Source organism: Pleurodeles waltl, chromosome 7 (assembly GCF_031143425.1).
Source record: "Pleurodeles waltl isolate 20211129_DDA chromosome 7, aPleWal1.hap1.20221129, whole genome shotgun sequence".
NCBI classification, from domain to species: domain Eukaryota; kingdom Metazoa; phylum Chordata; class Amphibia; order Caudata; family Salamandridae; genus Pleurodeles; species Pleurodeles waltl.
The window spans coordinates 734,675,032-734,690,425 of NC_090446.1; the positions used below are offsets into that span (position 1 = coordinate 734,675,032).

At 45.2% G+C, this 15,394-nt stretch overlaps 1 protein-coding gene across 1 annotated transcript in view; it reads left to right on the plus strand.

The window, feature by feature from the left end:
* The first annotated feature begins 1,584 nt into the window (after nucleotides 1–1,584).
* CDKL3 (cyclin dependent kinase like 3) overlaps nucleotides 1,585–15,394 on the plus strand; it is a 383,247-nt gene continuing 369,437 nt past the window's right edge. The window contains exon 1 of the mRNA XM_069201703.1: nucleotides 1,585–1,749. Coding sequence (XP_069057804.1) covers nucleotides 1,585–1,749 — 165 coding nt within the window. The remainder of the gene's footprint in view (nucleotides 1,750–15,394) is intronic.

Consider the following 15,394-nt stretch of genomic DNA (forward strand, 5'->3'; position numbering starts at 1 on the left):
AACCCCTCAATAAAAAAATCCCCAGAAAGAAGCAAGGATATTCTATCTATGCACATGAAGAAGGGGTTAAGAGACCATGATATCCAAATTATTACATCCCTGCCCAGCTCAATGGATCAGGATGTCGGTGAGAGTCAAAAGCTGGTAGCAGGAACTATAAGTCAACACTCTCCAGTGTTCCAAAAAATATAGTAAATTCAGTTAATTTTTTAAGCTATAACAGGGTTAAAACCTGTATGTAGCTATTAAAATATTTTTGTAATTGTGCCCCAGATGTTCTTGCAGCCTGCAAGATCCCCTTCTCTTCCAGCCCGGGAGAGGTGTCACCAGTGTGTGAATTGGAAGCTTGCCAGACGAGATAAAGACGCTCCGGCAAACTTTCCCAGAGCTGCGTGCATCATAGCCCAATTGGGCGAGACAATGTGACTTCAGTCCTGGGAGGGGCTTGCCTCCTGCACTGCGCCTGTGCGAGCGTGCAGAAACAATGAAAGTATAGGGGGCTAGAACGAGAACAGGGAGGCGCAACACGCACTAGGTGAAAGAGGAGACGTGTGGACTGAAGAGCAGATGCTCTGATGGACAGGCACAGAGCGCTGTAGATGCATCCTGGCAGGGGAACAAAACAGTTAGTAAAAACAAACCTTGAAGTGCTGATCGCGCGCTCGCTATAACCACAAAACCAGCTCCATATATGTAACCTAAAGAATCGCTTTAGTGATACAAAATAGAGAGGCAGAAAAGAAGGAAAGATGGTGCACCTCTATTTTGTATGCTATCCTTTGACAATATTGATGGGTTGATGAAAAGGCGTGGTTCAAAGCCTCATCGATATGTAGTATGTTTTTGCTGTTTTTTTTTTAATTGGCTGCTGTGTTTGATTGAGAAGCATAATCTGAGCCTCCGGTCCTGCCATAGAATTACAAACAGAGCTAAACCCTTGAAATTCTCCTTTTGATTAAAACAGTACACAATGACAAACATCTTTACTGAGGTTTTCGTAGGGTGTGGCTTTAACAAGTTTGCTTACTCATTTTTTACAAGGCTAATGTTTTTTGATTATTTTTAGCAGCTACATATGGCGATATTGGGTTATGATGATGATTGTCATTACTGCTGACTTAGTGCACCTCTAGTATGTTCTGGAAAAGCAAGTGAAGACATCCTAATATTTATAACTATTTACAGGTATTACCAATCAGTGATACTTAGCGTTTCCTGGCATTGAACATCTATTCCTTTTGATATTGGAAGCAAAGAGCACTGTGCCAGATGAACTCTTTTCCAATCACCACTTCAGCCTGCTCAGTACAATATGGGTGTGGGCTGTGGTAACACGATAAAGGCACTTCAGACAAAGTCATAAAAGGGCTCAGTCATACAAGCCAATGCCTGGGAAACCGCTAACCCTAAGCCCAATCTCCAAATTGCTATTGTCTTGACATGATATATGCCAAAAATGAGATGTATTGAAATACTTTTGTCCTAACAATTTGTTTATTTTTTCTGATAATTCAAAGTTTTGACTTGTTAGTGGCAACATGTTTATTATCAATGCTGTTTTTTCAGTAGATATCCACATCGAGGATGGAGATGTACGAAGACCTTGGGCCAGTGGGAGAAGGAAGCTATGGGGTTGTAATAAAGTGTAAGCACAAGGGAACTGGACAGATTGTAGCAGTTAAGAAATTCTATGAGAAGCCAGAAAAAACTATCAACAAAATTGCTTTGCGAGAAATCAACTTTCTGAAGGTTTGACATCGTTTATTTTACAAATGAGACTTTACTACTCGGAAATGGAAGTATTGCTTATGACAGATTTGAACATGGACTAGATAACTATATGCATGAAATAAGACATGGAATTATGCCTGCATACCAAATACTATTTCTAATGCTATTGTTTTGGATTATTTTTATTTGATTTTCTTGAACTGATAATGAAAGGCTAGTTCATATTTTATTTTTAAACTCTATGGCATATAAGACCGTAAACGCAAACTGAAAATAATCCAGTTTTAAGTGAGAAAATCAGAATGTTCAGCCAGTTATTCCTAACTTCAGATTAATTCCCAGTATCATGAAGCAGCTGGGACAGGAATGCCTTCTGCATGGAGTATACAGTTGTGCTTGCCTTCCCAGAGTACACAGCTGTGTGTATCTGGTATTGTGTGTGTTTTTTTTTTTTTTTTTTTTTTTTTACATAGCTCTGGTCTGATCTACTGTGCGCACAGTGACCTAGGCCTGTCCCTTGACATGACTGAGGTAGTGGATCTGTCTTGTGTCCTGAAGGGTTGCACCAAGCGTGCCTTTGACAGAAATTAGACTACTTTTCCTCTCATGGGTTTCGTACATAAAGCTGTGGTGGCAGTTTACCATATTTTGTGAATTCATACCTGTAACGCTACCTTTGTATGTGTTATTGGAGTGGAGGCCTATTGGACCACTGGTGTAAAGGTCTGCTTCTATGCACTTACATTGTAGCATGCATGTATATGTATGTAGCTTGCATGGTACATGAATGGTACGCATGAGTATACCATTGTAAGTGGAGACCTGTGGGATCCATTTTGGATAGCCCTGGCTTTGCCTGTTGCACAGGATGGCAATAAGGTTGATTTCCCAGACAGTGAAGTGTATTGTTGACATTCCCATAGCTGGAGGGAGGCAGCCTAGTCACTGACACGAGAGAAGTTGACTTAAGACTCCTTTACAAATCTGATTAGAACTTTTGCTGGACAGGAAGCTGCTGATTATCCTTCCTAAGCAGTGCTCTTTGGTAGATTATGGAGGTGAAGAGTGTGAGCACGACACTATTGCGCAAGGTGAACAGGACCACTTAGTTGAGGCCCAGTCTTCAGTATTTTCATCATCACACTTTTCAGATTAACTTTTGAAAACCAGGTACAGAAATCTCATAACTCTTTCTCTCTCTATTGTGAATGCTCCAGGCTGGAGACCACCCTGCTGTGAGAAGCATCACACGTCACAAAGGCTGTGTCTCCAGTGCAGCCTGGAAATTACACTTGAAAGAACCCCAAAATGGTTCTGAAAGTGCAGTCAGTGAATATACATCTACGATCAACTTTTATAGTATAAAAGTGGGACCACTACCATACTTTTTAATTCCACTACTAAGGTCTCTGGGAGCAGGGAAGGGAGTGATCCGCAAAGTACTTGTAGGACTGCTGTACAGCCAAAGGTGGTGTCTATCTGACAGCCACTTTCCCACAGGTGAGAAGACGTAACCTCATTATGCCACTTGCTGGAAGAGCTGTTTACCTGACCTGAAGTTAGCCAGCCTATTTGCTGAAGGAGGGAAATTGTGCCAGTCCAGGAGAAGGAGTGACTGTCCAAGAGGCGCAATGTGCAGCTTCACCTCATTGCTGTGTGCAACTCGCAGAAGAGTATTACTGTGGCAAACAATTTGTGTACCCCAGTGCTGGCAGGAACAATAATGAGACAACCCAAAGATTGTTAAAACCCTATAAGCACTGTGAGCAGAGTTGGCACCACATAGACCACAATTTTGCCAGAAGAAGAATGGTGTTTACCTGGCTGCTGTGCTGAGGAGAATTAACTTCAGCTGCCTTTGTTCAGAAGAATTGCAGCTTGAACCAAGTTGCATTGCCCAAGAGAATCGAGGCCAGTGGGCGACCTGGTTGGCCAGCTGGAGATCAGCCTGTGGGTGGCTACAATACAGCCTCTACATGGCTGTGAAAGCAGAACAGGGTCAGCCCGAGTGGTCAGCATTTGTCTCAAGGTACCTACCCATCCTTTTTGTGTTTGATCCAGACTCCTATGGGAGCCGTTGTCCCTGCCTACGAAACGGCCTCCTACAGCCATTGTAGACATGAAGCAACATATAATACACCATGATACACTGTTCCAAAAAGAAAGACGGAAAAGGAAGTCCTATTTTTAGGAGCAAGAAACCTCACACACCCAAATGGGAGCGCAGTCCGGGGTAGGTTCAGAATTATGGCCAAGAGTGACACAAATAGTTCACACCCGGTCATTTGGACCCCCGCTGTCCCACAAAGCTCGTTGCTTTAATGAGGGGGGCGACAATTAGGAATAGGACGTCAAATCCACACATTGGTGTAAGTGACAGTAGCACTGACATTTGACAGTCTTAGTCCATAGTTATTTGTAGTTTGCATAGAAGGAGAAGTTTTTTACCTGGTCCTGAAGATGCGTCTCTGGAACCATCTGGCCCATTAAAGACGCAAAACATGTTGACCCTTATGCCAGGGATGGTCTGGTAATTCCACACCACCCTCACTCCAGTACATGTGATTGAGAGTATTCTGACCATTGTATTCATTTCACTCTCCTCATTTGTTTTAATCTTGGCCTTCACCATCTATGGTTAAATAAATTGTTACTCCTATGGTTCGGGTCCTGAGCCAATTTGAATCCTTTTTCTGCCATTAATTTTCTCCTCTTTTCTCCTTCCAAACCCACTTTTTTTGGGGTCTTGGCATCATCGAGTAAAGATCTCCGGCAAAGAGCCCCCCTATGGGGGGTACCCGTCAGACATTGCAGCGCCAGTCTGACGAGGAGCAATTCCGATGATGAAGCATGACGCCCATTTGGGTGTGTGAGGTTTCTTGCTCCTAAAAATAGGACTTCCTTTTCCGTCTTTCTTTTTGGAACAGTGTATCATGGTGTATTATATGTTCAATTAGGGAGGCTATACACTGGACCATTATTTCTCCCGATCCTTCCATTTGCCGATTGACATGAAGCAACAACCTTAAATATTAAGCCCACACCCCAGGAACGGCGTGCAGCAACCCTCCCTCACACATACTCTGAAGACGAGAAGCGTGGAGAAGGGTGAGTGAGAGCGGCCGAATCCCTGCGCATTAACACTACCTGGCAATAGGAGACGAGTAAGGCCCCAGCGGCTCATAGATTTTTGTAACTGTGGTGGCGGTCTCAAGATGCAGAGGATGCTTGCTGTGGTGCACTGTGTTGGCAGGTGTTCTGCCCTGAAGTGAAGAGCGCAGTAGTAAGCCCCACCCTCCCCCTTACTGGCTGTGAGCGGCGCTGGGCAAGCTCGGGCTGCGGCGAGGGCTCTCCTTGGCCACTGGACGGGACTGTGTGGCCTGGGGGGGGGGGGGGAGGGGAGGGGAGCCAGAGCTTTTAAAAAACCGTCCAGTCCTGGACTTCATGCACCTGGGGAGTTACAGCGAGAGTGCCATTTAGGTCTGTGCCAAATCGAGCACGGCACCAATGTAAACAGATGAGAATCCACATTGGAGGTAGGAAGCAGCGAGTGTGGCCCTAAATGCATTTAAGTTACTAGAGCAACGAAGAGCTGGACAGTGGCACGCTCTGCCACTGAAATATACATGGAGGCGCTATAGGGGACATTAATGGTCATACATGAACTCCAATAAACCAAGTTCAGTGAATATGTGATGAGAACAACATAGGTGTACACCTGGAGAAGTTATCACTGCATAGTCCTAATACACCACTGCTCCTGCACAATGGGGAAGACTGGGGATACTGGCCTCCATTTGACATAGTTCCTAAGAACTTTGTGAGTGTTGCAGAAAGAGGGTACAGTTTTTCACCCCACAACTAAGACAACTATAAGAATGAACACTCGTGGCCCGACAGGATCAAACCAGATTATGCTTTTTTTTTTCTTTTTTTTTTTTTAAACATGTTGACGGAGATAAACTGAGATCTGTGCACCTGACTTGCATCTGAAAGCCATCCTACACTAAACCAAACCTATATAGACTGAGGAAAGAGCCTGCACACAGTACCCTCCTCCTCCTCAGCAGCTTGTATATGACAACTTCTTATCTGCTGACCCCGCATGGGCGAAGGAGATACTAGTGAAATATCATGGGTAAGGACAAAGCACAAAGGCAAAAGCAGTAGGCAACACCATTACACAATACGTGGCGCTTTTCCAGGATTACTCGGCAGGGAACCAATGCACTTGATGGCTCTCCAGTGGAATCAATGGATCCAACGAGGGCTGAACTAATGGAGGCGATACAGGGAACGCAAGCTGGCCCTCAAAGGCCAGATTGGTGGAGTCCCCAAAGAAGTAAGGGCCAGATGTAGCAAAGAACCAATTTGCGACTTGCAAATTGCGAGTCCCTGCGACTCGCAATTTGCAAGTCGCAAATTGGTATGCAGTACGGTGTCTCAGACACCGACTGCGACTCGCTATGGGGTCGCAATGACCCACCTCATAAATATTCATGAGGTGGGTCGCAAATTGCGGCCCCATAGCGAGTATAGGCACTCACAAACATGGAGGCCTGCTGTCGTCAGCAGACCTCCATGTTCGTGACTGCTTTCAATAAAGCAGTTTTTTTTTTTTTAAGTGTAGCCCGTTTTCCTTAAAGGAAAACGAGCTGCACTTAAAAAAAAAAACCGAAACCTTTAGTTTCGAAAAAATATTTTTGGATCCATTCACAAAGTGGAAGGGGTCCCATCGGGACCCCTTCCAATTTGCGAGTGGGTTACCATCCACTTGAAGTGGATGGTAACTGCCACACCATTTGCGACCGCGTACGCGGTCGCAAATGGTATTGCATACCACTCAGACTCGCAAATAGGAAGGGGACACCCCTTCCTATTTGCGATTCCGAAATGCATATTGCGAGTCGGTACCGACTCGCAATATGCATTTCTGCATTGGGAAACGCGTTTAGCGACTCACAAACGGCAATTTTTGCCGTTTGCGAGTCGCTAAACGTTTCCTACATCTGGCCCTAAATCTCTTACAGGCTGATCTACGTAGAATGGCATAGAAAGTTGGGGAAGCCGAAACCAACGTCATGACCTTGCAGAATGACATGCGACAACTTAGACAACAGGTGCAGAGCTTGAACGCCACCACATCCCTTCTTGAAGAACAAGCCGAAGACACAGAAGACCGATCACAACAAAATATGTCTCATGGGATTCCCAGAGCGCGCGGAAGGCCGATCCATGGAGAGATTCCTGGAACAGTAGGTGATTGACATATTGAAACCAAAAGGCATATCTCATAGAGCACCAGCGTCAATACCAATACAAGGAGTCCCACCGTGGCCTTTAATTGCTCAACTAATGAATTCTAGAGGCGGAGATGAAATGCTGAGGGCAGCCAGAAATACTACAATGCTGCAGTACGACGGACATAACCTTGGTATTTATCTTACTCTACACGTAAAGTACCGGAGCGCCGTACAACTTTAATGGAAGTCAAACCACGACTACGATCCATGGGGCTTCGATACATAAAGCTATTCCCCGCTAAACCTAAGGTTATTAGTGCGGGGGAATAGCAACAATACGAGAGAGGATGTGGCCTCGGTGGATGGCTCAAGTGACCTAGTCCTGGATACTAGCCACTCAGATTCGTGCAGTACTCACCTGCATAACTATTGCATTCACACCACTCTACCAAAGTACTAGATACACAACATGGCTGTAATGCACTGAAATACGTAAACATTACCTGAAAGTAGAACACTGGTATGGTAGAGATAAATGAAGGTCCTATGACGGTAAGAGAGATTGGGGCATAGATCTATTTGGGGGAGGCCAATAGCGATGATGCCACCAGATGCTATTTGACTCGCTACCGGAAGTGTTTTGTTTCCCTTTTTTGTGGGGAGTTCACAGACTTAAGTTAGGGGTATATGATAGTGTCCATCCTGACACATCAAAAGAAGTGAGCAAGAATTCTGTTGGTTACTGCTGCTTGTCTTGGGTGGTGGGGGGAAGTTTAGTTAAAATAATTGTATGGCTAAAGAGTTTTATTCACTGTCTGCCTGACTTCTGGAGAACCTGGGAGGAGATGCGATTGATGCAGATCTATGAATGACGCCCATGAGCAAGTTCAAAACCCTGTCCTGGAACATACGATGCCTGGTAAGAGTGCAAAACAGATACAGAGTATTTCTATACAGGAAACATACTTTACTGATGACGAAGCCGGTAAATTGAAAAAACATATGGAGGGGGCATATGTCCTTTGAAAATTACTCGGGGGCGGGGCTTGATATGGTTTGCTCGGGGTGTCCCCTTTGCATTAACGTATGTGGAGCCAGATTTAGAAAGGCGATATATAGTACTACAAGGCAGATTGGATGGTTAATATGTGATGATTGTAAACTCATATGGCCCGAACAGGGGAGGCAATGAAACCCTCTTTTAGGGTCTGATGTGTAGGACTCACTTGTGGAGACCAAAAAACCCTTTAGTCAGAGCTCCTTGGCAAGGAGAAAGCCTTGGCACAAATTAAAAAATATTTTCCCGGAACCGAGCAGGAACAGGGTGAAGAGATAAACTTACAATGTCGGGTGGTGTCTGTCAGGGGCATAGGAGACAATACATTTCCGGGGGGGGGGGGCAGGGACAGCCTTGGGGACTTTCAATCAATCCTATACAAATCGTTTGTTGTTTACGAACTGCAGGCTCCGATACATATACACAATCATATATATTGGAAGTGAAATAAGGAGAAAGGAAGGCATGTTTTCACATTCTGAAAGTATCTTTTATTGTTATTTACATTCACAAAGTAATTAACTCAAATGTGAAAACAACATGTTGATTAACCTTACATCTTCATGCACCAAGCAAATAAAGGTAGGAAGGTAAAAAGGAAGAACATACCCTTTGCGCCCCATACCCATCATGCCCTTCGCCTCATGCCAATTGGAACCGCACTGGAGATATAAAAAGCGATTAGGTACAACAGTTGTAAACTGTGCTCGGAAACCATACTTCCAATAACACTTCTACTCCTGTGTGTGATCTTGGGAAGCTCAGCTCCACATCAGTCATAACTAGAAGCATTTCAACTGAAGAAGCTCTTGGAGTTACAGGCTATATAAACATGGATTCTCTAATCTCTGTATAAACTGCAGTCACAAATTTCTTTAGAAACAGCTGTTTGTGATGCACCAAGTCACTGCGTTTAAAGAAGACATTCACTGATTATAAAGAAAAGACATCAGAAAATGACTATGGTAGGGTTATTAGAGTTGAGTTCTGACATTACAATGCCTTCTGCCAGAGCTAGCAGCCAAGGTAAAAGGCAGATCAGGTCACAGAGCATAATTAATGCAGCTGTTTAAAGAAGAAAATGGAATGTTGCTTTTCTTTCTTATGCTCTACTTTAATAGTTTGGAATGACAGAAGCTACGCACTAAGGTTTTAAGTGGTTTGTGGGAAAGTTGGTGGTGTGACCATGTATTATATGGGGTAAAATACCCCCTGCGTACATAGGGATATTGCAAGCCACCTTGACGTTCATACCTTATAAACAAGCATTGGCAAAGCCAATAGGTCTCGCCTATGCAAGTTCTATTGCCTTTGCCAAAGTGTTTTAGCCATGCTGTACACTAGTGAGACGACTGTGTAGCATGGCTCAAAGTTAATGGCATAAAGGAGAATGATGTGTCGTCGACTGGTGTGGCGTAGTGTCATGGAGTAAGTAGAGTGTCCTAGAATGGAGCAGTAAACTAACTTTAAAGGAACAGGGATCCCTTGAATAAAATGCAACACCACTCCCATAAACAATTATATTAAAGTAGTATGCAAATGGAATGTTTCATGCATTTATTTAATCAAAATATAAAAGATCCAATGTAGTGGGAAAACATCAACAGGGGAAATTATGAAAGACTGGTATTCGGGCATTACACAAATTAGCTGGATGATCTAATGTCACCAATTACAAGAAAAATGTAAAAAGTAACCTATATAGTACAGTGGTTTGGAGGAGGCTGGCCTGGTTTGTAGTGGTACCTATGGTACTTACACCTTATACCAGGTCCAGTTATCCCTTATTAGTGAAATGTAGGCAGTGTCTAGAAGCCAGGCTCTCTAGGGGTAGCTGTAGCCAGGGCTTATCTAGGAGACATGCAAAGCTCATGCAATACCACAGTAGTCACACAGTACTCACACACATGAAAGAAAATACTCAGTGTTACAAAAACAAAGGCACTTTATTTTAGTGACACAAATGCCAAAAATACCATAGAGACTATACTCCCTTAGGAGGTAAGTAATGCACCAATTGTATACACTAGAATGCAGCAATAGCAATTAAAAAGTTAGAAAACAGTGCAATTAGTGAAAATCACATTGGTTAGAAATGGGCCTAGGGGAAACACAAACCCTATACTAAGAAAGTGGAATGTGAATGTCGGTTTCCTACCTAGGCAAGTGTGATGTGTAGAGGGGCGCTGGGAGTATCAGAAAACACCAAAGGTAAGTAATAGAACCCACTTCAGAGCCCAGGAAAGCAGGAGTAAATCACAGTAACTTTCCTAGAACACACAAGAACACGAGAAAGAAGATAATGCAAGATCCAGAAGATACTTTAAGACACAAAGGGTGGATTCCTGGACCTAAAGACCTGTGGAAGAATGGGACAAAGTCCAAGAAGCACAGAAGAGTCCAGGGAGGACAGGAGCCCTGCTAACCCAAATCAAGGTGCAAAAGGACAACCACTGGTGAAGAACAACAGTCAGTACTGAACCCAAGAAGATGGATGCGGGTTCCTGGTTGGTGCAGATGATATCCCACACCGGATGGAGGGTTGCAGTCTGATTCGCGTCGCTGGATTCCGCCAACAAGCTTTGGCACACGCAAAGCTCACGGTTAGTGGAAAATGGCACTGCCCGGGACCAGGAGGGACCTGGTGGACTCTACCCAGGAGGAGGGGTCAGAGGGGGCTCTCAGCAACTCAGAGAGCCCACAGAAGACCAGCCGGTGCACACAGGAGTCCCCCAGCACGGGGACAAAGGAGTTGCAAAAGGAGGCCAATGCAGCACAAAAATAAAGGATCCCACGCCGTCCGAGAACCACTCAGGAAGCTGTGCATCGCAGGAAGGAGTGCTGGGGGCCGGAGCTACATTGTTCACAAAGAATTTCATAGAAGAATGCCAACAAGCCTTGGCAACTGAAAAACACGTGGTGCACAGGGGTACTGTCTTGCGTGGGAAGGCAAGCTCTTACCTCCACCAAAGTTGGACAGTAGGACATCAGGACCATCGGGACCACTTCAGTCCACCACCCCTGATGCAGGATCCATGCAACTCGTCAGGAGAGGGGACCCACGCAAATGGTCGTCGTTGCAGAGAGGTGCCTGCTGAAGCAGGGGAGTGACTCCTTCATTCTTCTGGTGCAGGCTGAAGACAGGCTGTCCTCTGAGGATGCACGACTGGGAAACAGTTGAATTTGCTGGCAAGAGCTGAAGATACAGTGTTGCAGAAGTCGTCTTTGCTTCGTTGTTGCAGTTTGTGGAGTTTCTGGAGGATCCAGATGCAGTTTCTTTGGTAAGAAGGTGAAGTAAAGGATGCAGAGGATTCCTGCTGGAGTCTTGCAATCTGAATCTGAAGAACCTCCCAAAGGGGAGACCTAAATAGCCCTGAAAAGGGGATTGGCCAGCAAAACAGGTAGGCACCTATCAGGGGACGGCTCTGACACCACCTTCTGGCACTGGCCACTCAGATGCTCCCAGAGTTCGCTGCCAACTTGGAATCCAAGAAGGCAAAACCCAGGGACCCTCTGGAGGAGCTTTGAGCATCACACCTGGGTTGGTGATGGACAGGGGAGTGGTCACTCCTCTTTTCTTTGTCCAGTTTTGTGCCAGAGCAGGGACTGGGGGTACCTGAACCGGTGTAGACTGGATTATGCAAGGAGGGCACCAAATGTGCTCTTCAAAGCATTTCCAGTAGCCTGGGGAAGGAAGCTACTCAAGCAACAGGAGGGCAGAAACCTGTCCGAGAGGTTGCAGCAGCTGGGGCTGCCTGGAAAACCTCAGAAGGCTGGAATGGCAATACTGGGGGTCCTCCAAGGAGCCCCCAGAGTGCATGAAATCATACAACCAATGCTTGCAAAAGCCTTGGGGTATGATTCCAACATGATTGATACCAAACATACCTATGTTCGGAGTTACCATTATGTTGCTGGGTATAGGTAGTGACCTATTTCCAGTACATGTGTAAAATGGCATCCCGCACTCATAAAGTCTGGGAAAATGGTCCTGGAGGTCGTGGGGGGTGCCCTCACACACAGGTACTCTGCACCCTGCCCTTAGGGCTGGAGGGCCTGCTATAGGGGTGACTTATAAGTGACCTGGTGCCTTGTGACTGGCAGTGAAAGGGTGTATGCACCTTTTCACGCAGGCTGCCAATGGCAGTCCTGCAGAAGCCTTTGCATGGGCTCCCTATGGGTAGCAAAAGAAATGCTGCAGCCCATAGGGATCTCCTGGAACCCCAATGCCCTGGGTACCTAAGTACCATATACTAGGGACTTATAAGGGGGCACCAGTATGCCAATTTTGGGTGAAATACTGGGTTACTAGAATGCAGCAACCATAATTTAAGGGAGAGAGCATAACTACTGGGGTCCTGATTAGCAGGATCCCAGTAGACACACTCAAACACACTGGCAAACAGGCCAAATGTGGGGGTTGCGAAGCTAGAAAGAGGCTACTTTCCTACAAGGTTAGCATCCACAATAACGATTTAAAAGCTTTTATACACCTACTTTTACATGAATGACTCAAATAGTGAATCAAGAAGTCATTAACTCATAGTACTTATGCTTATGCCAACTTATGTACAATATCACAAATTCAATTCAAGGTACTTTGGCCGACGATATTTCGATCCCTTTGACAAGTATCAGGATCATTCTAAGCCTTTGTTAAGCTTGAGTTAAAAGGGTTACAGAGTGCCTGTAACCAAAACGGCGAAGATAAATCTGACTCACGTCTCATATGAGTGAGAAGTCAATCAATGGAGATCTGAATCTCTAATCAAGCGCCATGCTATAAAGTAGTAGTACAGTGGAGTAGTGTCACAGTGTAATAGAGTGTCATAGAGTGGAGTGGCAGAGTGTCGTAGAGTGAAAAGGCATAAAGAAGAGTGAACTGGAGTAGAGTGAAGTAAAGTAACGTGAACTGGCATAGAGAAAGTTGGTTAGAGTGTTGTTGAGCATAGTACATTGTTGTATAGTGGCGTGGCATAGAGGGTTGTGCAGTGGCGTTAAGTAGAGTATCTGTAGATTGAAGTGGCATAGAATGGTGTGGAGTGGCATAGAGTGGAGTAAAGTGGAATGGAGTGGCGTTTAGGGAGTTGTGTAGGGAGTTACAGAGTGGAGAAAGTGTTAAAGTTTAATGGAATAAAGTGTCAGTCTATTATCATGGAGTATAATGTCAGAGTGAAGTGTCATAGAGTGCAGTTGGGTGGTCTAGAGTAAAGTGGCATAGAGTACAGTGGTGCAAAGTAGATTGGTGTAGAGTGTAGTGGTATAGCGTGCATTGGTTTTTGAGTAAAGTGGTGTAGAGTGCATTGGCGAAGACTGCACTGGTTTAGCATACAGTGCAGTAGCATAGAGTGGTGAAGAGTACAGGGGAGCAGAGGGGAGTGGCACAGCATAGATTGCAGTTTTTCAGAGTGCTGTGTCATAGAGTGATGCGGTGCATGGTAGAGTGGAGTGGTGCAAGGTAGAGTAGACTGGTGTAGAGTGCAGTGATGCAGAGTAGAGTGGCAAAGAGTGTAGTGGCATATAGTACATTGGTGTAGAGTGCAGCAGAGTGGCATATAGTTGAGAGGTGTAGAGTACTGTGGTGCAGAGTAGAGAGGAGTATAGTTCAGTGGCAGAGTGCAGTGTTGGAGAGTAGAGTGTCATAAAGGGCAGTGATATAGAGGAGAGTCGCATAGAATGCATTGGTGTAGAGTGATGTAGAGGAGAGTGGCTTAGAGTACAGTGGTGCAGAGTACAATAGAGTTGCATAGAGTGTTGTGGCATAGAGTAGATTGCTGCAGAGTACAGTATAGTGGTGAAGAGTAGATCGTTGCAGAGTGGAGCATAGTGATGTAGAGTGCAGTAGCATAGAGCGGTGCAGAGCAGATTGGAGTGGCGTAGGGTACATTGGAGTGGTGCAGGGTAGATTAGACTGGCATAGCATAGAGTGGAGTTGCGTAGATTGCAGTGGCATAGAGGAGATGATTTCAAAGTAGAGTGAAGTGCCCTACAGTGGAGTGGTGTAGAGTAGATTAGAGTGCAGTGGTGCACAAAAGAGTGCAGTGTGACAGAGTACAGTGGCATTGAGTGCAGTGGTGCAGAGCAGAGTGGCGTGGAGTTCAGTGGCAGAGAGTGTAATGTGGCAGATTAGAGGGTCGCAGAGTACAGTGGTGTATTGTAGAGTGGCATAGAGTGCTGTTGCGCAGAGTACAGTGGCATTGAAAGCAGTGGAATAGAGTGCTGTGGTGCAGAGTAGATTGGCATAGAGTGCAGTGGCATAGAGTGCATTGGTTTTGAGTAAAGTGGCAAAGAGTGCACTGGCAGAGTGCAGGGGTGTAGTGTACAGTGGTTAGAGTAGAATAGCATAGATTGCAGTGGCGTAGTGTGGAGTGCCACAGAGTAGAGTGGTGTAGAGTGGAGTGGTACAGCATAGATTGCAGTGGCGTAGAGTAGCACAGAGTGGAGAAAAGTGGTGTAGGGTGCAGTGGCATTGGGTAGATTGTTTCAGAGTAGAGTGAAGAAAACATAGAGAAAAGATAATACACTTCAATATGCTGAAGTATGTAACGATAACAACAACATAAATAATAACGCTAGGCATAACGGCCCAAAATGAAATATTGCTACTCCCTGTCAGCCACGCTGTTATCAAGCCCTTCATTACCTAGATAACAAAACATTAAACATAAATGTTAGAAAAATATACACTTCTTATAGCTAAATTGTTGTGTGAAAAGGTATAATCTGGGCTCAATCTCGACTTCACTGTTTCACCAACTGGTGTGATCTTAGGCAAATACAAATATGTGTTTCACAGAGTCTCCTTTCTAGCCTGCAGGCATCAGGGTGAGTGGGAATCTGTTTCCTCTGTTTCCTCTTTAGATCTTCCTCATTGTCTTGCAGCTCCTCTTCAAGGCTGCAGGTGTTGCAGACAGTAATCCAAAACTCTTTTCTCCTCCCGTGCCCTTTGTTCTTATGAGCACCCTTAATGCCCACAGCTGTGAACAGGACAAACAAAAGGGTAGAGAGCACAGGGGGCCTCTTGACTCACCTTCATTCTGTTACCATCAGATTGGAGGATGGTCGGTACAGCGCTTTTGTGCGCTAATGGCCCTCTCAATAATAGATGTGAGAGGGGAAATTATTTTGTCCCCTTGTCCCTCCCCACCTTTGTCCCCCACCCTCCAAAATCTGGGGGGGGGATACATCCCTCGCGTCCCCCAAACTTCCTATGCCCATGGTGTCTGTGAGAGATAGTCTTGAACAGTAAGCCCTTAGGTCATATCTGCAACTGCTGCACATGGAAGGGGATAGCTCTGGGCACCTCTTAGCCTGGATTCTCTGCCGCGAAACACCTCACATCCCAATACGTCATATTAAGTCA